We start from the raw sequence: 23,349 nt of genomic DNA on the forward strand, positions 1-23,349 counted from the left end.
CCTCCCGTTTTCTTAAGTATCCAGCATGCTATTGACTTTTTCATAACTTACGATTAGTCTGGAAGGATCATATTTACTCCGTGGCTTTTTACTGGAGGTCGATAGACTTAATGATTTCCTCGGTGGAGTCATTGATTTCTGAGCCAATAGCTAATGCCTTCGTCATAGTTTTCTGGGGGGAAACTAACTTTGCGTTGCTTCTGCCGATGCCTAACTCCCCTTCAATCGTGCACCTTGGTGCTGAGCACGCAGCAAAAAGTTTTTAGCTTCTCCTCAGTTTCTGGTGCTTTGGATTCAAACGAGAGTCGGGCAGGAACCATCTCCTGTAACTTTTCTTCTCTGTTACCATTTGCGATGAAGAGGAAACAGAAGAGATTTCTGCAGATGACTTTGTTATTCATGGTGGCTTTAATTTTCCTGCCCAATATCGGTCTCTGGTCTCTATACAAGGAGAAGCACCTGGTGAAATCCCCAGAGCCCGCGGAGCCGCAGGTAAGTGCTGCGCAGAGAAGGATCCCGGAGGGGCAGGAGTCTGGAGCCGGCCACCCTAGGCAGGTGTGCCGAGTTTCCATCAGCTCCCAGGTCTTTGCAGAGCTGAGATTACAATCCTCTAGAGACTTTGGGGTTTAATAAGTAGTCTTTTTGAGACAGCGACCAATGACATGGGTGGAATGCAAAATAAAGTGAAAACGCAGGATGAGAGGTCAAAAGGAAGAAACAGCTCCTCTCCATTGATCTAGAGGTTACAAGAGGGGTAACTGCTTGTTCGTGAAAGGAGATGTATAGATAGTACAGGTTTAGTCTCAGAGGTTTGTGTTGGCTTCTCCCGGAGTTTGTGTGTCTATATTAAAGTCAACTGGGCCGATTAAGTCGTGAAACTTGTGAAGTGGTTCTCAAACACCAAGTTACAGTGTTCTATATTTTTGCTTAGCAACAGCTTTTTTTTTTTTTTTTTTTTGCCATGCAGAAAGGTAAAGTCTCTGTGTCTCCTGCCCTGTTGCTAAGGTGCTGTGTGGGGTCTTCAGGCAGTTACTAAGGAGGTCGTTCGGTTTCACAGTCTGTGGTAACAGTTTGTTGTTAAAGCTCTCCATGTCAGAAACACCATATAGTGGAGTTATACGTGTATACACACACACACACACACACACACACAACATTTATGTTTTACTTAATATGCAGTCTACTAGTGGGTGCATGGGTCATATCTTAACATGGATCAAAATAACTATCTTTCTTAACAGTATAGCAAAATATCCTCTCCAGAACATTGGTGAAATTCAGTATAGTTAAATTCTTTGCTTACTAATAAACTAGCTTCTGCCATTAAACTTTTAACAATAGAATGCAGCCTTTTTCATAATATGGATATAACACTTCTTCAGTTCTATGCATCACCTTGGAGTGGGAATAATCTTAATTTCATGGGTCATCACCCATGTACACTATGTACCTTCTACAAACAGAAAGTGCTTAAATTGCCTATTTGTGGATGACAGTATTTATTACTGACAATTAAAATATCTGCTCTCATACTTAACGAAGTGGAATTTCTTTTTACACAGTGGGTGGTTAGTTGTAAAGTATATGGAAGTAATCTGCTTTTTCATTATGACAAGTAAAGAGTTACCAGTCTCTTAAATGTTAAGGATTACTAGTTGTTTATGAATTTTGGCAGATTGGAATTTTGAGGGAAAATGCTGACATATTTTCATTCCGTTATTGATCACTGTCATCCTTTATAATAGGTGACTGATTTGAAGTATATTCTGTTTTGTCATTCCAATAAAAAAAGGTTGATACTTTGAATGTGAAACTGTTTTTTCCTATATGGATCATTTATTTCTCCAACCCTTAAGAGAAGCTGAATGTTATTAATATTAGTAGTTAATTATTAAAATTAGCTACTTTTATTAAAATTTCCATTCCAATATTGACAAAATGACAACAAAATGGTTTTTCCTTGCATTCAGTTAACAATAGCCATCTGAATCATTGGCTGGAATAGCTAACATAAAGCTCTAATTAATCTTATTAATGAAGTATTTACAACTTTCCCACCAGCTCCATTGATTTTGACCCTTAATGAGAAATCTGTTTGTTCAATGGCATAAAAAAAATAAAGTGTGGCAAACCAAATCTCTTTGCTTGTTATTACAATCTCTATAACGGTTTTATTGTTCCTGTTTCTTTGGTGGTGCAAATGATGTTTAATATCAGGTAAAAAATTAGTGGATATGAAAGGCATGGAGCAGGGAGAGAAGGGGCTGTTTCTCAAAGTTTTATACTGTGTGGAATAAATAACCAAGATTGGAGAGGATCCTGTGGCATTCCAGCTGGAGAGTCTTAGCAGTTTTAAAGCCAAGAATAAACAAAAGGCAGTTTGTGCCATGAAATGAATACCAGTTGCATACTTCAGTATGTTTTAACCTAAAAAAAAAATAATGATTTCAAAACTTATGCTTTCTTACAGATACAAAATTAAGTTGAAATGTAGAAACCATCACTTACTGAAAGAGAGAATTCATTGTAAAGCAGTAAAAGATAAGCCTTCATTGGTTTTATTCTATTATTAAACCTAAATGTAAAGAAAATTAGGGTATATTGACATCATTATACAAGCATTGATAAGTAAGAGATAAGCCATATGTAAAAATGTATCTATATGCATATTATGTATATATATATATATACTTGACCAAATAAAAATTGACTGTAATGATGAATTAAGCATGTTTAATATTGTGATATAATATTTGACTAGGGTATCCACATTTCAAAGTAAGTCAACTAAATATGTAAGTTTTCAGTTAAAGTATATAACCTGACTTGTGCTATTTAAATTTAGTAATTTAGTAATTTCCTTTACAAAGGCATTTTAATGGTCAATCACTAACTATTCTTCAAGACCCATCTGTTACTTTAGTTATCCCTTAGTTGTGAAATCCTCCAGGTGAGGATAATGTGCAGCTTATTGGCCCTGGTCAGCACTGAAGGGATTGAGAACAAGTCACAGGCTGGAAGGAGAGTCTCATTTTGCAGCCATTCTGTGGAAAAGGGCAGTCCAGCAGTGGGAAACCTTCACGTTTTAAACAGTTTCATTTATAGTGGCTTGCAGGAAAATAGTTTCTAGAAATACAGAATCATGGAATGGATGATACTTTTAAAGTGAAGATGATCCTCTTCACTTGTATTTTACCAGAGCACATCACCAATAGTTTGTCTGTCTACCACTCAGTATGAATGGCATTGATATGTTCTGAGATAAACTAAAGGGAGGTAAATGAGAAAGCATTGATAGAAACTGTGCATTGTCATGATACTTAGTATTTTACACATATTTTCTCAAGTCTTCCATACTGTTACAACTTAATATTTGTATTTACAGTACTTTCTGATTTAAAGTAATATTTTAAATAATTCTTATAATATTTAAATATTTGTCCCATCTATGATGCAGAAAATACATGAAATAAAAAATCCTAAATTGTTCATCTAAAAGGTGTACCACTCATTTAACTAATGAGGACCAAAAAAGTAGTTATAATAACGGAAGACTTAAAAGGCTAATTTTATTGTTTGGGCTCTGCAAAATGGAACCAAGTTACGGAAATAAACATTAATCTTTTAGGAATTTTAAAATTTTATGAAAATTGTATAAAAATCATGATTTTATAAAATATTTTATGCTTCCTGCTTATGTTGTTAAATTATCAATGATAATTATGTTATTTTTAGTTGAGTTCTATTTGTTGCTTTTTAATTTTTATTAGGATGATTTATACATGGTTTAGAAATATATACATTTATTTTAAAATAGTTTGTTGGTAATGAATTTTATATTCAGCTGAAGTGATTACTCTATGGTTATTGTACAGTAATTCTTAATTTCTTTCTTTTTGATTTTGTATTGCTACTCTTCTCTGGTTTCAGTTGCATTTGAATTAAGGTTATATATTTAGATCTTAATTAAGCCATTCCTTAGGATGTTAATTAGAGCAAAGCAATATTTTAGAGCAAAACTACTGCATCTAGCATTATCATACCTTCTTTTTTAATTATTTATGCAAGTATCGATAAAAAGGGCCCCCAAATACTTTCTTTCCTTAAATACATTAAAGAGATTAATATTTTTAAAGCAGCTATAAAGTAGTTCAACAACTAAGTTGAGATGCAACTCAATACTCAGTATGAGTGAAAAATAATTCAAGAATATTCAGAATATGAAGGTTTTGCAATTTTTGAAATAATGATTAAAACAAAGATCAAAATCTCAGAACTTTAATTCACATATTTTCAGAATTGTTCAGAATGATTTTAGAAGTATACGTTTGGCCTGGATTTTTTCCCATGAAGTAAACCAAAAACAACATTGAACACTTAGGTCACTTAATTTGTAGAACCTTCTTCTTTCTTAGTACTTCAGAATTTCTATATATAAAACAGGGCTAATCTAACTTGCTGTAACAAGGTACATAAAGTCCTAAGATCACATCTTGGCTGTTGAAACTATTGTGAGGTAACATTTTGGTTTTAATCAACTCCACAAGTAAATTGTACTCCACAGATGTGAGACTTAATATATACATATATATAAATCTTTCCTGAAATTTCTCAGCATCTTAGTCCAACTTTACTAATATTAATCAGCACCACCCTTGTTGGGATAGGGGGATTCATCTTTTTGGCAGGAACTGTTTTCTGTGGTATTTTAAACTTATCTTGTGATTTGAAGATTTTAGATATCTGGAGCTGAGTGTATGCAGACATACTCATGCTTTCCTTTGTCACCCTGACCATAAAGCTGGAAGAATGTCTGTTTCTTCTCCAGCAAACATCTTAGATATTGGAAAAGCTAAAACGAAAAGAAAAGTAAAGAAATAAGAAAGTAAAATTTTCACTCCTCCTGCCCTCTATATTATCAGCACGCTAGGTGTGAAGTGATATATTCGTTTGAGCCATAATGTTCTGAATTAGCTAAGAAGTAGATTTTAAATTAGCATGCAGAAGGACCTTTTCTTGAATTTATGGAAATATCCATCCTGACTTGCTCCAGTATTGCACCTCACAGAGTCCTGTAACAAGTGCTTTAATTATTGACTGTGACCTATTGGATCTGAAGATGATTAGTTCACCAACTTGCCCCCTAGGCAACAATGTTGAACAGAATCTCCTGTCCACAATCTGGTTAAAAAAAAAAAAAAAGAGAGAGAGAGATTTTTTTTTCCTTTTCTCTCTATGTGTGTTTATTTTTGAACAAGCTGTGCTGCATCAATTAGCCTCCTATACATTTTTTTTTTCTACATAAGAAACCAAATCAAGGGTGAAATACAGAGGGAGAAGGGTGAGAAAGTTTGATGTTTTAGTGTTTTCAAGAAGATAATTGAAATTGGTGTGTGGAAGTTTTGTCAGGAGTCTCCATGACAACTTGTAGAGAAGTTTGTAACCACGTCTCTCCTTGAAACACTTTATACAAATGATAGCCAGTGAGGGTACCTGCAGGACGACCTGAAAGAGGGAGATCAGACTTAAGGGAAGATGGTATGAGTGTCCTGTCATCCCAAGTCAGCATGTGTTTGGTCCAGCCTCTCCTTCACATTTGCTTGGCATGCTTGGAAGGATGAGGCAGAACTTTTGGCTCTTAAAACCATCGGACGTGAGTATGTTATTCTTCTCTTTCTTTCATGTTTACATATGTGTTTACTGGAGTGCTATTACGGAGTCAACAGTGCAGATGTGCAAACAAATAGAAGGTTCTTGAGATCATCCAAAAAGTGAAGCCAAACTCTCATAAACTAGGTACTTGCTCTCTTAGGATGGCAGTCTGTGACCCCACAGAGCTAGTTGTTCAAAATATAGTGGGGATGCCTGAACTGTGGTCATTGTTGTTTAATCGCTAAATCGTGTCTGACTCTTTGTGACCCCATGGACTGCAGCCTTCCAGGTTCCACTGTCCATGAAATTCTACTGGAGTGGGCTGCCATTCCCTTCTCTAGGGGATCTTTGCCATCCTAGGATTGAACCTGCATCTCCTGCATTGTCAGGCCGCTTCTTTACCATTGAGCCATCCAGGAAGCCGGAAGCTCAAATGCAGCCGAAAAGAACAAATAAGAAACATTCATGCTGCTGAGAGTAGGTATTTATTCAAGCACAAAAATATCTATACTGGGTTTATTTAAAGTTGAAAGGAAAGGACGGGCCCCCAGAAATGTCAAGCCGCAATGACCCTCAGCATCCCCTGATAATGCTGATGTCTGTTACTACCAAACTCGAACGTGGTGGCTGGAAAGAGGGTGAACAGAGAAGGGTATTTTTAGGGTTTAAGGTAAATCCCATCAGTGTTTTCCTCTACTTTTCTACTTCCAGTCTAGTGGGAAAAAATGTGGACTGAATTGGCAGTATTCTCCAATTAAATGTATTCATTTCACATACTTATTTAGCAACACACATACACACGTACATGAATTCACACACATGGTCTCACTTGTGAAGAAAAAATAAATCCACCCAACTGTTTCATTTTCTACAGTTTTTTACTTTTATAACTTCTTGCTTTTTCCATTGCTTTGAATCTAAAAAAAAGAAAAGTTCATCAGCTGAGTTTATTTAAATGTTATTAATTTAATTCTAGGAAAGTATGGAGAGAAGGACAAGTGCATTTGTCTCTAGAAGTACTTCAGGTGGCTCAGTAGTAAGAATCCGCCTTTGAATGCGGAAGATATAGGAGACGTAGGTTTGAGCCCTGGGTTTGGAAGATCCCCTGGAGAAGGGGGCATGGCAAGCCACTCCAGTGTTCTTGCCTAGAGAATCCAATGGATAGAGGAGTATGGTGGGCTACAATCCATGGGATTGCTAAGTGTTGGACATGACAGAGCACGCTCACCATGCAAAGCAATGTGAAAGTCGTGCAGATCATAAATAGTGCAATTTATCATTATCCATTGATGTTAGCAAGGAAGTTGTGCTTGTCAGAGGCCATGGTGGTGGCTATCATCTCTATGATGTAGGGAATGGTGTTTCTCAGTGAGGGTAGAGGAGATTCATTTCAAATTCAGTTCAAGTTCTGAAATCCTCATGGAATGTTACTTCATTCCATTGAAGTCTAGAAAGCCAAAGTCAGAAGATTTTATTATCGATCATTTTGATCTTTTTTAATACAGTAAAATGACCAAATTGTCAGGGCTGCCACCCAAGTTTGAGTGAATTTCTTTTTCTTTTTCCTTAACTGTGATAGATCTTTCCAGTAAGAGAATCCATTTGACCTTAATTTATGGAGAAATATCAGAATTTCCATATTGTCTTGTTATCTTTTGGTAATCAGTGCTAGTTACAGCACCTAGCACTTTAGGACATTTAACGAGTCATGGGTCTTCCTCATGTCAGTTTTCTCTAAGTCAGGTGGAAACAATGATGTATTTCTTGTGTTGTTATTTTTGGTGAGGATTAAATGCTTAGTATCCTGAACAGCATGTAATAAGGGTTAATGAATATAGATTATTGTTATACATAGTATGAGCATTTGTAAGCAATCATTGCCTTTAACAAGATAACTAATGTTTGCTTGATAAATATTTACAGATGATTTCTCTTTGCAAGGCAATGTCAAGACAGCACAACAGAGCAATGACTATGATACAGTACTTGCCATGGAGTGTTAAATCCGGCAGGGAGATCTTTTGAAGAAACACATAAACAGGATCTAGAAAATAATAGAAAAAATTTTCCCATAATTTTTTGGTCTAGTATTTAAGGACAAATTGTTAATTTTATTTTACATGCAATTGTTTATTGCAAAAAAAAAAAAAAACAAACCTGACTAATTTTTTGGTATATTGCATTGAACATTATTCTAAAATTGAAGTTTTCAATAAAAGGGAAAAAAACCAGAGCAATGTTTCTTTATAGTGACCACTATCATTTGCTATCAGAGAAGGCAATGGCACCCCACTACAGTACTCTTGCCTGGAAAATCCCATGGACAGAGGAGCCTGGTGGGCTACAGTCCATAGCTTCACAAAGTGTCAAACAAGATTGAGCGAGTAACACTTTCACTTTCACATGTAAGCGTTTTTTTCTACATTAATTACAAGTCAGAGTCTGAGAACTGCTTTTGTTAAGTCTTGGTCTTGAGACACAATAGTTATTCTGAAGACCGAAAGATAAGCAGCAGAGTGGAAATGATTCTTAACTATTTCAGTTAACTACAGAAATACTTTATAGAGTTACTGTTTCCTTCAGTAGAGTTAGAGGAATATAGAAAAAAGCATATTGCATTTCGCCCATTCTTAATTTTCACAGTAGTGAATTGGAGAGATACAATATGTATTCATGAAACAAACAAGCAGTGCATAGTGAAGCATTTTCTGTGTGCATGTGTGTGTGTGCGTGTGTGTGTGTACTGTGCTTTCAAAACAGAAAAGGAACAGAACGATCTGAACTCTTGGGTAAGTCCTTCATTGCTCCAGGGGGTAAATATTGAGCCTCGTCATGTTATAAAATTAGATAGGGTTGGTGTTAGGTTGAGGAATAATCAATTACTTCAGGTTTATATGCTGTTTCACCACTTTCAAAATATATCCTCTCGGGCAAGACATTTTACATCTTTGAACCATAGTTCTTCATATGTTGGCTCAGGTTGTAACTCTTAAAGGGGTAGCAGGGGGATCAAATTGGATTAATATATGTAGACTGTTTGTTACAAAGTAAACACTCAATTTGGGGAAGCTTAGCAAATAATATTGCTTCCTTTTTCTCAGTTTTTATAATATTCATTGAAGGTAGTAAGTAAACATACTGTTGTGTACATCTAATAAACATGTATCAAGAAGAGGTGGCAAGAATACACAGAAGAACTGTACAAAAAAGAACTTCATGACCCAGATAATCATGATGGTATGATCACTCACCTAGAGCTAGACATCCTGGAATGTGAAGTCAAGTGGGCCTTAGAAAGCATCACTACAAATAAAGCTAGTGGAGGTGATGGAATTCTAGATAAGTTATTTCAAATCCTGAAAGAGGATGCTCTGAAAATGCTGCACTCAATATGCCAGCAAATTTGGAAAACTGAGCAGTGGCCACAGGACTGGAAAAGATCAGTTTTCATTCCAATTCCAAAGAAAGGCAATGCCAAAGAATGCTCAAACTACCGCACAATTGCACTCATCTCACATGCTAGTAAAGTAATGCTCAAAATTCTCGAAAGCAGGCTTCAGCAATAAGTGAACCATGAACTTCCACAAGTTCAAGCTGATTTTAGAAAAGGCAGAGGAACCAGAGATCAAATTGCCAACATCTGCTGGATCACCAAAAAAGCAAGAGAGTTCCAGAAAAGCATCTATTTCTGCTATATTGACTATGCCAAAACCTTTGACTGTGTGGATCACAATAAACTGTGGAAAATTCTGAAAGAGATGGGAATACCAGACCACTTGACCTGCCTCCTGAGAAACCTATATGCAGGTCAGGAAGCAACAGTTAGAACTGGACGTGGAACAACAGACTGGTTCCAAATAGGAAAAGGAGTACATCAAGGCTGTATATTGTCACCCTGCTTATTTAACTTATAGGCAGAGTACATCATGAGAAACACTGGGGTGGAAGAAGCACAATCTGGAATCAGGATTGCCGGGAGAAATATCAAAAACCTCAGATATGCAGATGACACCACCCTTATGGCAGAAACTGAAGAGGAGCTAAAGAGCCTCTTGATGAAAATGAAAGAGGAGAGTAGAAAAGTTGGTTTAAAGCTCAACATTCAGAAAACGAAGATCATGGCATCTGGTCCCATCATTTCATGGGAAATAGATGGGGAAACAGTGGAAGCAGTGTCAGACTTTATTTTTCTGGGCTCCAAAATCACTGCAGAGGGTGATTGCAGCCATGAAATTAAAAGACAATTACTTCTTGGAAGGAAAAGTTATGACCAACCTAGATAGCATATTCAAAAGCAGAGGCATTACTTTGCCAACAAAGGTCTGTCTAGTCAAGGTGGTAGTTTTCCCAGTGGTCATGTATAGATGTGAGAGTTGGACTATAAAGAAAGCTGAGTGCTGAAGAATTGATGCTTTTGAACTATGGTGTGGGAGAAGACTCTTGAGAGTCCCTTGGACTGCGAGGAAATCCAACCAGACTATCCTAAAGGAGATCAGTCCTGGGTGTTCATTGGAAGGACGGATGCTAAAGCTGAAACTCCAGTACTTTGGCCACCTCATGCGGAGAGTTGATTCATTGGAAAAGACTCTGATGCTGGGAGGGATTGGGGGCAGGAGGAGAAGGGGACAACAGAGGACAAGATTGTTGGATGGCATCACCAACTCGATAGACATGAGTTTGAGTGAACTCTGGGAGTTGGTGATGGACAGGGAGGCCTGGCGTGCTGTGATTCATGGGGTGGAAAGGAGTTGGACACAGCTGAACTGAACTGAATAAACATGTGAGTGAACGTGCAAATGCTAGACACTCAGTCGTGTAAGCTTCTTTTGTGACACCGTGGGCTGTAGTTTGCCAGGCTCCTCTGTCCATGGAATTCTCCAGGCAAGAATACTGAGAGAATGGGTTGTCATTCCTTTCTCTAGGGGATCTTCCTGACCCAGGAATCAAATCCAGGTCTTCCACATGGCAGGCAGACTCTTTACCATCTGAGCTACCAATAAAGATATAATAAAACATTTAAAGTATATCACTACTGATTTCAGTTCAGTTCAGTTCATTCAATCAGTCATGTCCAACTCTTTGCAACCCCATGGACTACATACAGTATGCCAGGCTTCCCTGTCCATCACCAACTCCCAGAGCTTGCTCAAACTCATGTCCATTGAATCTGTGATGTGATCCAACCATCTCATTCTCTGTCATCCCCTTCTCCTCCTTCCTTCAATCTTTCCCAGCATCAGTCTTTTCCAAGGAGTCAGTTCTTCACATCAGGTGGCCAAATTATTGGAGTTACACCTTCAGCATCCGTCCTTCCAATGAACATTCAGGACTGATTTCCTTTAGGATTGACTGGTTTGATCTCCTTGCAGTCCCAGGGACTCTCAAGAGTCTTCTACAACACGACAGTTCAGGAACATCAATTCTTCAGTGCGTAGCTTTCTTTGGGGTCCAACTCTCACATCCATACATGACTACTGGAAAAACCATAGGTTTGACTAGACAGATCTTTGTTTGCAAAGTAATTTCTCTGCTTTTTAATATGCTGTCTAGTTTGGTCACAGCTTTTCTTCCAAAGAACAAGCATTTTACCTTTTTACCTACATTTTACTGATTTACCTACACATTACTGATAAAATAGATGTTTATTGGAGACCCTGAGGCAAATAAGTGATGAAGAGAGAAATCTGTTTTCAGTAAGCTTATCACCTATTAGATAAGAAAAAGTGTGTATAATGCTTATCATATACAGATAGATTAAATTCTTTTTTAAAATACAGATACTCTAGTTATTTTGAGCTTAGTAGAAGGGAAACATATTTTAAGGAAAATATGTTCTTGTTTCATATGTGTGGTTGGCCCTAAGTGTTTTCTGTACTGGATTCACCTTCCAGCATTTCACTGAGACAGGTACTTCTGTAGAACCAACTTTACAGTTAAGTAAGGTTCAAAGACAAAATTTGAGACTGTGCCCTCTGGGTCCATAAAAAGAGACAATGATGAGCTGTGTTATAGTTTAAGGCAAGTGAAGACTTTGAAAAGGTCATTGGGCTTGGTAGTTATTTGTACTGTTCAGGCTGGAGTAACACAAAGTTGTAAAGGAGCAAAAAATATCATAAAAGATTAAATGGAAAGATGAACAGGTGAGAGTTATTGGTGGGACTGGCATTGACATGAAGGGTTGAATGTGAAGTCCTGGTTGGCAGGAGACGGTAGAAGCTAAAAGAAGGCTGGTGCAGGGAGAGTGAGGAACTGGTGCCCGGAGAGGATGAAGGTGATGGCAACGATCAAAAGGAGGAGAGACACAGAAAAGATTGTTTGAGCTTAATGGTAAATTTAGAGCCTGGGCTTTTAATAGCTTGAGAAACTCTTGGCAGGAGGCCTAAGAATTTTCCTATGCAGTTTTCTTACTAATTTGGAGAGGTAATTCAACATTTGTAAAGTATTCTGTAAAATGGGAAGTTATATGTGTATAACATGGGCTTCCCAGGTGACACTAATGGTAAAGAATCTACCTTACAGGAGACATAAGAGACCTGGGTGTGATCCCTGGGTCAGGAAGATCTCTTAGAGAAGGAAATGGCAACCCATTGCAGTATTCTTGCCTAGAGAATCCCATGGACAGAGGAGCCTGGCTGGATATATATATATGTATAGTCCATGGGGTCGCAGAAAGCCAGACACGACTAAGTGACTTTCAGTCGCTCACTCATATATATATACATATACATTATATATGTATGTACATATGTATATGTATTATATATGTATATATATGTATAATTCAGTAATAATGATTGAAAACTGAGTATTGAATGAGGATGCAAAAAAAAAAACAAAAACATGCAGCTACTTGACCAATAAGACAATGTACCTATTAAAATAAACGTAGATAATGACCAGATACACAGAGCATAGGAAAAAAGCTAGGCCTTAAGTATCCTAAGTTGGGTGGTAGATCTGGGGTGGAGGATATTTCAAGGGTAAGGACCTAAAAGTCTTCAGCTGACAAGAATTTCAAAATAATATAAGAATATTAAAAGTAACAAATTGATTATGAGAAAAGCAATAATAAAAATAATAAAAGATAATACATTAATAATCAGGTTAAGGTAACACTGAGCTCTTACTATGTATAACATACCATATTAAGCTCTTCTTAAATAGTCACAGAAATCATGCCCTATGTAAAATTGCTATCCTGCCGTATAAATGCAAGGCAATTTCTTTAAAAGTTACTGAGATCATACAATGTTTATTCTACCAATACACACTGTTGGGCTATGTATAACTTCCCATATAATGCAACTACATTTTGAATAGCCTGGACCATAGCAACACAAAAAATTACGTATTAACACAACTGTGAGAGGCAATGTGTATAGTAGTTAAGGGTGCAGATCCTAGAGCCAGGATCTGCCTAGTTTTAGTTTCAGTTCTGGTACTTGCTCTTTGTTTGACCTTGAGGAATTTAGGATTAGTATTTCTCTTTGAGTCTTACAATTCCATTTCCAAATGGATATAAAAATACTACTTATTTGGTTGAGTTAATGTGAAGGTTAAATAAGTTAAGGTGCATAAAATGCTTGGAGACCTGGATTATACATAGCAAGCTATTTTATTAGTTTTATTTATTTTGCTTTTTAAATTGAAGTTGTACACTGTTATATGGGTTTCTCAGGTGGCACAGTGGTAAACAACTCATCTGCCAAAGCAGGAGATGTGGGTTCACTCCCTGGGTCAGGAAGATCCCCTGGAGAAGGAAATGGCAACCAACTCTAGTATCTTTGCCTGGAGAATTCCATGGACAGAGGAGCCTGGCAGGGTCCATGAGGTCATGAAAGAGTTGAACAAGACTTAGCAATTAAGCAACAACAACAGCACACTATAAGATAAGTTGCAGATGTATAGTATACTGTTTCACAGTTTATAAAATTTATACTCCACATTTAGTTAGTGTAAAATATTGGTTGTTTTCCCCACCTTGTGTAGTACATCCTTGTAGCTTTTTATACCCAGTAGCATGTCCCCCTTGTCCGTCTACCCTTGTATTGCCCCACCCAGCTTCCCTCTCCCCAGTGGTCACCACTAGCTTGTTCTCTGTATCTGTGAGTCTGTTTTTGTTATGATCATAGTTTGCTGTATTTTTTAGATTCTACATATAAGTAATATAATACAGTATTGTCTTTCTTTATCTGATTCACTTTAGCATAATATCCTCTAGGTCCATCTGTGTTGCTGCAGATGACATTATTTCTTTCTTTTGATGGCTGTGTATTATTCCATTGTATATATGTACCACTTCTTTATCCATTCATCTGTCTATGGACATTTAGGATGCTTTCATATCTTGGCTATTGTACATGATGCTGCTATGAACATTGGGGTGCATTTATCTTTTTGAACTAGCAAGCTGTTCTAAAGGGTTAACTATTATTACCTGTTAGACGCTATAGAATCAAGTTCAGATAAGAGGAAATGCATATCCCTAGACCATCTCTTTCATATACCCATCATAAGGACATAAATACTTTTGTATTCAAAAAAATATTTGAAGCACCTTTAACTTCTTTTGCTTTTTTACTCTTTGTAACCCATACAGAAACAATACAGTTGTTACTTTAAGAGTTTTCATAACTTAAACCAAAGCCTTAAACAGCCCCATGTGTCAGGAGAAAACTAGGTTTCAACAGGGATATTAGCTTTCCCTGCATATTCATCAGCACCAGCGCTCTTGTGATGACCTTGCTTCCATGTTTTCCATGCCTTTCTCTTCATGTGGTGTTGATTTCTCAATGTGTACTCTGCCCTCAAGGGATAGAAAATATTTTATAAACTGTATAATTAAGTCAGTCTAAGCTTCCAAAAGAGGATTATCTAAAAGGGTGTCTGGGGGTAAATGTTTTATTATTTTATGTAGTTGAAATTTAAGGTGGCTCATATGATAAAGAATTTGCCTACAATGCAGGAAATGTGGGTTTGATCCCTGGATCAGGAAGATCCCCTGAAAAAGGAAATGGCAACCCACTCCAGTATTCTTGCCTAGAAAATCCCTGCACAGAGAGGCCTGGCAGACCACAGTGCATGGGGTCGCAAAGAGTCAGATGTGATTGAGCACGCATGCAAACACGTTCTGGTTGCTTCTGAGAGTAATGTTGAATCAGAAACACCATGAGTGAGGCTGCTGCAGACAAGAACAGAGGAGTTACTTGAGGAGTAAAATGCCCCCTCAGTCCATCTTCCAGCTTCAAGAAAGGAGCTGCCTGGAAACAAAGGAATTGCCAATGGTGTAAAACCAGGAGGTGTAGGGGAATGAAAATGCTCCAAGTCCCCAGCTGGGTGAATTCTATCATTTTTTAGACAGTTTAATAGTGTGTTTGTGTATAGACTTAGTTGTCTCCAACTCATTGTGACCACATGGACTGTAGCCTACCAGGCTCCTCTGTCCAAGGAATTCTCCAGGCAACAATGCTGGAGTGGGTTGCCGTTTTCTTCTCCAAGGGATCGTCCCAATGCAGGGATCCAACCCAATCTCCTGCATTGGCAGGTGGATTCTTCAACCACTGAGCCACTTGGGAAGCCCTTTGTGTCAGATTAATAACTGTGTATATTGGAACTGTGCCCTCTCTTCAGTTCCTTAGAAACTTTCAAATTTTCTTCCATGAGCTGAAGGAAATTTCAGGGTCTGCAAGATACTCACTGCTTCTAGGTGAATATCTTGAGTTCTAATATGTGAAATATGGAGGGAAAGATAAACCAGGGACGGCAAGTGCTCTTATTCAAGAAATGGTAGAAATACAAGCTATTCTCTCCCCTTACTCACCACCCCCCTCCACCTTTTTCCTGCTCAGAGCCTCCTGTCTTCCTCTTTTCCTCATGAAAACTTTCTTAAAAAATTCATGTAGGCATTGGCTTGATCAATTATTCATCCTGTGAATGAGTGGAAGCCTTGAAACGCTTAAAAGAACTTGAGTCTTTTCCATCTTAAAAAGAGGTTCTCTTGAGCCTACGTGCATTTCCAGTTTTTGAAAGGTGTGAGATGTGAGAAGTACTCTTTTAGCTCAAGGCTTCTGCTGTTTGATCTTTCTTTGTTGCCGTTGTTTTGTTTGCAATTCTGAGGGCTGCCGCCTCCTTCCAAACTATATAATCAGAAAGTAAATATTGCTTAGCTGTATTTCCCCAAGGGATGATCTTTTGTAAGACAAGTACAGACTGGCACAATGAAGCCAAAACTACCAGAAAAGAACTGCTCTCTGCCACCCTGTTTAGCTCTCTTCCCTATGTTCCAGAATTGCCTTTTCCAACCTTCTCTTCCCTCTCAAACCCCCAAGCTCCACTTTTCTTACGCTCAGCAGACAACCTGGTCTCATTCTTCACTGAAAGCATGCAATGTTCATATTGAGAGAGCCAAGATTTCATGCCATAAAATCAGATAAAGTACCTGCATTATTTCCCAGTTCCTTTCATGTCTCCTGTCACCAAGCAACGACATCCCAACTTGAGGATACATATGAAAATTCTATCCAGATTGTGCCTCACAACTTTTATTTCTTCTGGAAATTTCATATATTATGATTTTTTTTCTTCTCTTTCATTTGCTTTCAGCCTTTTCCTCTTTGACCCATCCTTCATATTGTGCTTTAACTAAAGTAAAGCAAAGGACATATCCCTGGATCAATAATATCCATCACAAAATCTTCTCGACTTTGCTTGTGAATTTCTAGAAATACATGTATGTGTGCTAAGTTGCTTCAGCCATGTCTGACTGTTTGTGACTCTATGGAACATTCCCCGCCAAGCTCCTCTGTCCATGATTCTCCAGGCAAGAATCCTGGAGTGGGTTGCCATGCCTCCTCCAGGATATCTTCCTGTCCAAGGAATCCATGTCTCTTATGTCTCCTTCCTTGGCAGGTGGGTTCTTTACCACCAAGGCCACCTGGGAAGCCCCTTCTAGAAATGACTACTTGAGATAATAGATTCTATTTTGTGGACAGTGTTTGGAGCTGACTCCGATGTCCTAAATTGATAGGTGTAAGACCAGTGAAAGAAATAAAAGCTATGCTTTTGAATTAGATAATAATGAGCAAATGATGCCTCCAATTCCTGAGTTTCTGCTTCTTCTACATACCTCAGCTGAGTCCAGATCCTCTGTCGTACATTAACTGCTTTACCAGCATCACAAGAAATCTCTTGGTAGTTAATTCTGAAAGCACTTCTCACTAGTCCTGTTACTTGAGAGAATTTAACTAAATGATCTCTTACGTGAAACACTCATCTTTATCTGAAGATAAGAGGTGATGGGGTGAGGGCCTTGAGCAAAAAAGGGGCAGGAAAAAGCAAGCTTAGAAAACAGGAAAGGATGTTGAACAGGAGAATGTAGTGCTTCCTGAGGAGTAATGTCAGTTTCACTGTGCAAATGGCCGTTTTCATTCTCCTCTTCCTTGCAGCTCATCCCAACCACCACCTGCACACAAACACATTCATCATTGTCCTTAGCAGACCCCTACTTCTGTCCTTTTCCTGAAAATATTCTCTTCCTCAGGGTCTCTGGAATTACTGCTTGTTTGGGACTCACTCTGGGAGGGAAGGCATCCCATCCAGTTCCTCGTTATTTCCTTTATTGATTTTTTATCAATTTAATTCATACATTTACTTTTGTTTTTGGCTGTGCTGGGTCTTCATTGCTGTGCATGGGCTTTCTCTAGTTGTGATGAGTAGGGGCTACTCTCTAGTTGCAGCATGCAGGCTTCTTGTTGCAGTGGCTTCTCTTGCTGCAGCTCATGGGATCTAGAGTGTATGGGCTTCAGTAGCTGCAGTGCCTGGCTCAGTAATTGTAGCACTTGGACTTGGCTGCTGCGCAGCTTGTGGACTCCTCCGGGACTCGAGATCACACCCATGTCCCCTGCCTTGGCAGGCTGATTCTTAACCACTGGACCAACAGGGAAGTCTTCATCATTTCCTTCATCATATTAAGGTGATAACATCCACATCATGATGTATAATCCAGATTTACCCTGGAATGGACTGTCCATGCACCAATCTGAAATCTAGAAGCAGACATTTTAAACTCGCTGTGTCTAAAGTGGAATTCCTCTTTCGTTCCACTCCCTACACCTGTTCTCCTCTTGGGTCTTTTGCTTAAATGAACCTCACCATCATCCATCTGGCTAATCATTATAATTGAGACTTTTGTCATCTTTTTATGGTAAAATACTATTTATTTATGGGTATAATGAGCCAAGTTCAGAAGAGAAGGATGAACAAGAATAGAACTATCCCATTTAACTGTATGATCAACATTTGTGAATAGAGATCTGAGCTGGAGATTGGATTGTGGTATCCAGTCTTCCTTAAGCACACTTCTCTCAGAATTCTTGGTACCTTTGTCATCTTTAATCTCAATTCAATGAATTACTCAGCACTAGCAGTTCTTCCTAAAATGCATCTCTTAAATTCATCCAAAGCCCTCAAGCACCCCTGCGTCTACCCTGGTTGGACCAGCATAAACATTTCACTGGATTTCTGTTGGAGACCCTCCACTGGATCCTCCTGCCTCCACCTGGGACCTCTGGTTCACCCTCAGGGCAGCCAGAGCAGTGGATCCAAATTGCTTCTTTTTAATATGTTTATTTTACATTGGAGTATAGTTGGTTAACAGTGGTGTATTAATTTCAAGCATACAGCAAAGTGATTTAGTCACTTTGTATATATATATACATATACATGTATGACATATATGACATACACACACACACACACACACACACACACACACACACACACACATGTATCTGGGAATTCCTGGGTGGCTCACTGGTAAAGAATCGATCTGCCAATTCAGAAAATGTGGGTTATATCCCTGGGGTCAGCCCTGGAGGAGGGCATGGCAAACCACTCCAGTATTCTTGGCTGGAGAACCCCATAGACAGAGGAGCCTGGTAGGTTGCAAAGAGTCGTGGGGGGTGCAAAGAGTCAGACACGACTGAGTGACTAAACAACAATAGCAAGAGAAGAATACACAGAGGCAGGAAACCCAGGGAGAAGGTTAAAGCAGAGAGGGAGTGACGGCATCAGGAGCCATGATGCTGAGGAATGACAACACCACCTGGAAGCTGAGAGAGATGAGGACAGGTTCTCTCCGAGAGCCCCAGACATAGTGCTCCTTGCCCCCACATTAATTTTTAGGTTCTGGCCTCCAGAACTGTGAAAGAACACATTTTTTCTTGCTTTAAACCACTTAGTTTTTGGTAAATAGTATGGCGACCACAAGAATCTAGTAGAGTGAGGAGCTCTTTATCATCTTCCACCATTTAATTTCATGTCCTAGCATTCAGTTCAGTTCAGTCCAGTCACTCAGTAGTGTCCAACTCTTTGTGACCCCATGAATCACAGCATGCCAGGCCTCCCTGTCCATCACCAACCCCCAGAGTTCACTCAAACTCATGTCCACCGAGTCGGTGATGCCATCCAACCATCTCATCCTCTGTCGTCCCCTTCTCCTCCTGCCCCCAATCTCTACCAGCACCAGGGTCTTTTCCAATAAGTCAGCTCTTTGCATCTGGTGGCCAAAGTATTGGATTTTCAGCTTTAGCATCAGTCCTTCCAAAGAACACCCAGGACTGATCTCCTTTAGGATGAACTGGTTAGACCTCCTTGCAGTCCAAGGGACTCTCAAGAGGCTTCTCCAGCACCACAGTTCAAACACATCAATTCTTCAGTGCTCAGCTTTCTTCACAGTCCAACTCTCACATCTATACATGACCACTGGAAAACCATAGCATTGACTAGACGGACCTTTGTTGGCAAAGTAATCTCTCTGCTTTTAATATGATATCTAGGTTTGTCATAACTATCCTTCCAAGGAGTAAGTATCTTTTAATTTCATGGCTGCATTCACAATCTGCACTTATTTTGGATCCCCTAAAATGTAAAGTCTGACACTGTTTCCACTGTTTTCCCATCTATTTCCCATGAAGTGATGGGACAAGATGCCATGATCTTAATTTTCTGAATACTGAAGTTTAAGCCAACTTTTTCACTCTCCTCTTTCACTTTCATCAAGAGGCTTTTTAGTTCCTCCTCACTTTCTACCATAAGAGTGGTGTCATCTGCATATATGAGGTTACTGGTATTTCTCTCTAGCATTCATGTCAGTTCAGTTCAGTCGCTCAGTTGTGTCTGACTCTTTGTGACCCATGAATCGCAGCACACCAGGCCTCCCTGCCCATCACCAACTCCTGGAGTTCACTCAGGTTCACGTCCATTGAGTCAGTGATGCCATCCAGCCATCTCATCCTCTGTCGTCCTCTTCTCCTCCTGCTCCCAATCCTTCCCAGCATCAGAGTCTTTTCCAATGAGTCAACTGTTCGCATGAGGTGGCCAAAGTACTGGAGTTTCAGTTTTAGCATCATTCCTTCTGAAGAAATCCCAAGGCTGATCTCCTTCAGAATGGACTGGTTGGATCTCCTTGCAGTCCAAGGGACTCTCAAGAGTCTTCTCCAACACCACAGTTCAAAAGCATCAATTCTTTCGTCCTCAGCTTTCTTCATAGTCCAACTCTCACATCCATACATGACCACTGGAAAAACCATAGCCTTGACTAGATAGACCTTTGTTGGCAAAGTAATGTCTCTGCTTTTGAATATGCTATCTAGGTTGGTCATAACTTTTCTTCCAAGGAGTAAGTGTCATTTAATTTCATGGCTGCAGTCACCATCTGCAGTGATTTTGGAGCCCCCCAAAATAAAGTCTGCCACTGTTTCCAGTCTTTCTTCATCTATTTCCCATGAAGTGATGGAACCAGATGCCATGATCTTCGTTTTCTGAATGTTGAGCTTTAAGCCAACTTTTTCACTCTCCTCTTTCACTTTCATCAAGAGGCTTTTTAGTTCCTCTTCACTTTCTGCCATAAGGGTGGTGTCATCTGCATATCTGACGTTATTGATATTTCTCATTAATCTTGATTCCAGCTTGTGCTTCTTCCAGCCCAGCATTTCTCATGATGTACTCTGCATATAAGTTAAATAAGCAGGGTGACAATTTTCAGCCTTGACATATTCCTTTTCCTATTTGAAACCAGTCTGTTCCGTGGAACTGGACTGTTCCATGTCCAGTTCTAACTGCTGCTTCCTGACCTGCATATAGGTTTCTCAAGAGGCAGGTCAGGTGGTCTGGTATTCTCATCTCTTTCAGAATTTTCCACAGTTTATTGTGATCCATACAGTCAATGGCTTTGGCATAGTCAATAAAGCAGAAATAGATGTTTTTCTGGAACTCTCTTGCTTTTTCAATAATCCAGCAGATGTTGGCAATTTGATCTCTGGTTCCTCTGCCTTTTTAAAAGCAGCTTGAACATCTGGAAGTTCACGGTTCACATATTGCTGAAAGTCTGGCTTGGAGAATTTTGAGCGTTACTTTACTAGCATGTGAGATGAGTGCAATTGTGCGATAGTTTGAGCATTCTTTGGCATTGCTTTCTTTGGGATTGGAATGAAAACTGACATTTCCTGTCCTGTGGCCACTGCTGAGTTTTCCAAATTTGCTGGTATATTGAGTGCAGCACTTTAACAGCATCATCTTTCAGGATTTGGAATAACTCAACTGGAATTCCATCACCTCCATTAGCTTTGTTCATAGTGATGCTTTCTAAGGCCCACTTGACTTCACATTCCAGAATGTTTGGCTCTAGGTGAGCGATCACACCATCGTGATTATCTGGGTCTTAAAAATCTTTTTTGTACAGTTCCTCTGTGTATTCTTGCCACCGCTTCTTAATATCTTCTGCTTCTGTTAGGTGCATACCATTTCTGTCCTTTATCAAGTCCATCTTTGTGTGAAATGTTTCCTTGGTATCTCTAATTTTCTTGAAGAGATCTCTAGTCTTCCTCATTCTGTTGTTTTCCTCTATTTCTTTGCATTGATTGCTGAGGAATGATTTCTTATCTCTTTTTGCTGTTCTTTGGAACTCTGATTTCAGATGCTTATATCTTTCCTTTTCTCCTTTGCTTTGTGCTGCTCTTCTTTTCACAGGTATTTGTAAGGCCTCCCCAGACAGCCATTTTGCTTTTTTGCATTTCTTTTCCATGGGGATGGTCTTGATCCCTGTCTCCTGTACAATGTCTTGAACCTCATTCCATAGTTTATCAGGCACTCTATCTATCAGATCTAGGCCCTTAAATCTATTTCTCACTTCTACTATATAATCATAAGGGTTTTGATTTAGGTCATACCTGAATAGTCTAGTGGTTTTCCCTACTTTCTTCTATTTAAGTCTGAATTTGGTAATAAGGAGTTCATGATCTGAGCCACAGTCAGCTCCTGGTCTTGTTTTTGTTGACTGTATAGAGCTTCTCCATCTTTGGCTGCAAAGAATATAATCAATCTGATTTCGGTGTTGACCATCTGGTGATGTCCATGTGTAGAGTCTTCTCTTGTGTTGTTGGAAGAGGGTATTTGCTATGGCCAGTGCATTTTCTTGGCAAAACTCTATTAGTCTTTACCCTGCTTCATTCTGCATTCCAAGGCCAAATTCGCCTGTTACTCCAGGTGATTCTTGACTTCCTACTTTTGCATTCCAGTCCCCTATAATGAAAAGGACATCTTTTATGGGTGTTAGTTCTAAAAGGTCTTGTAAGTCTTCATAAAACTGTTCAACTTCAGCTTCTTCAGCATTACTGGTTGGGGCATAGACTTGGATTACTGTGATATTGAATGGTTTGCCTTGGAAATGAAGAGAGATCATTCTGTCATTTTTCAGATTGCATCCAAGTACTACATTTCAGACTCTTTTGTTGACCATGATGGCTACTCCATTTCTTCTAAGGGATTCCTGCCTGCAGTAGTAGATATAATGGTCATCTGAGTTAAATTCATCCATTACCTGCTCACAAATTAGGCCCTCAACAGATATTTCTTAAAAAACGAGGAGTGACATGTGTTGTTGTCTATGTACTGAACTGAACTTATTTCAGTTCAGCTGCAGATATACAAAGAAGTCACAGTATTCACAACCAAATATATATGTTTAAATAGCATGCTAGGTTTTAACAAACAACTGTAAAATGGCAACTCACTCTGGTATTCTTGCCTGGGAAATCCCATAGACAGAGGAGCCTGCAGGCTATAGTCCATGGGGTCACCGAAAGTCAGAAAGGACTGAGTGTGTGTCATTCACACATTCATTTACAAAAAAAAAAAAAGAGTATAAAGAAGTAAGCTAAGTCATGAATTAAGTTTCTATTTACATGTTTTTGTCCTGTCAGTGTTTCCCTGATGAAATAATGCTGCTATATCAACCCTTGACTAATCCTGATACTGAAAATCTCAATGACATTTCCTCACACACTTAAACTTCTGAGTATGTTACAGAAGACATGTTTGACACCAGTAAGTTTAATGAAAGAAATATAGTCACCTTTAGACAAGCCAATGAGATGATAAATAGATAATAACTGTATCTACTCTTTCTCTGTAAATGTAGACACCAGTAGTATAACTCTTGATTTAATAACTCTGATGATGACTTAGGAAAGGCTTACTTTTAAAACTTTGCTAATTAATTAATACAAAAGAAGCCTGTAGGTGAGCTCATTAATATAGCCTTCAAGGGGGTGTGTACAGCAGCAGACCTCACTTAAAGATTTCAATTTGAAAGTATAGTTTGATGTACTTCAAGGGGTCATTTTAATCTGAGCACTTCAG

General features: G+C 38.8%; 1 protein-coding gene across 1 annotated transcript in view; it reads left to right on the top strand.

Moving 5' to 3' along the window:
- Positions 1-354: 354 nt before the first annotated feature.
- GALNTL6 (polypeptide N-acetylgalactosaminyltransferase like 6) overlaps positions 355-23,349 on the top strand; it is a 1,456,655-nt gene continuing 1,433,660 nt past the window's right edge. Inside the window, exon 1 of the mRNA XM_068974511.1 lies at positions 355-492. Coding sequence (XP_068830612.1) covers positions 355-492 — 138 coding nt within the window. The remainder of the gene's footprint in view (positions 493-23,349) is intronic.

Source organism: Capricornis sumatraensis, chromosome 6 (assembly GCF_032405125.1).
Source record: "Capricornis sumatraensis isolate serow.1 chromosome 6, serow.2, whole genome shotgun sequence".
NCBI classification, from domain to species: domain Eukaryota; kingdom Metazoa; phylum Chordata; class Mammalia; order Artiodactyla; family Bovidae; genus Capricornis; species Capricornis sumatraensis.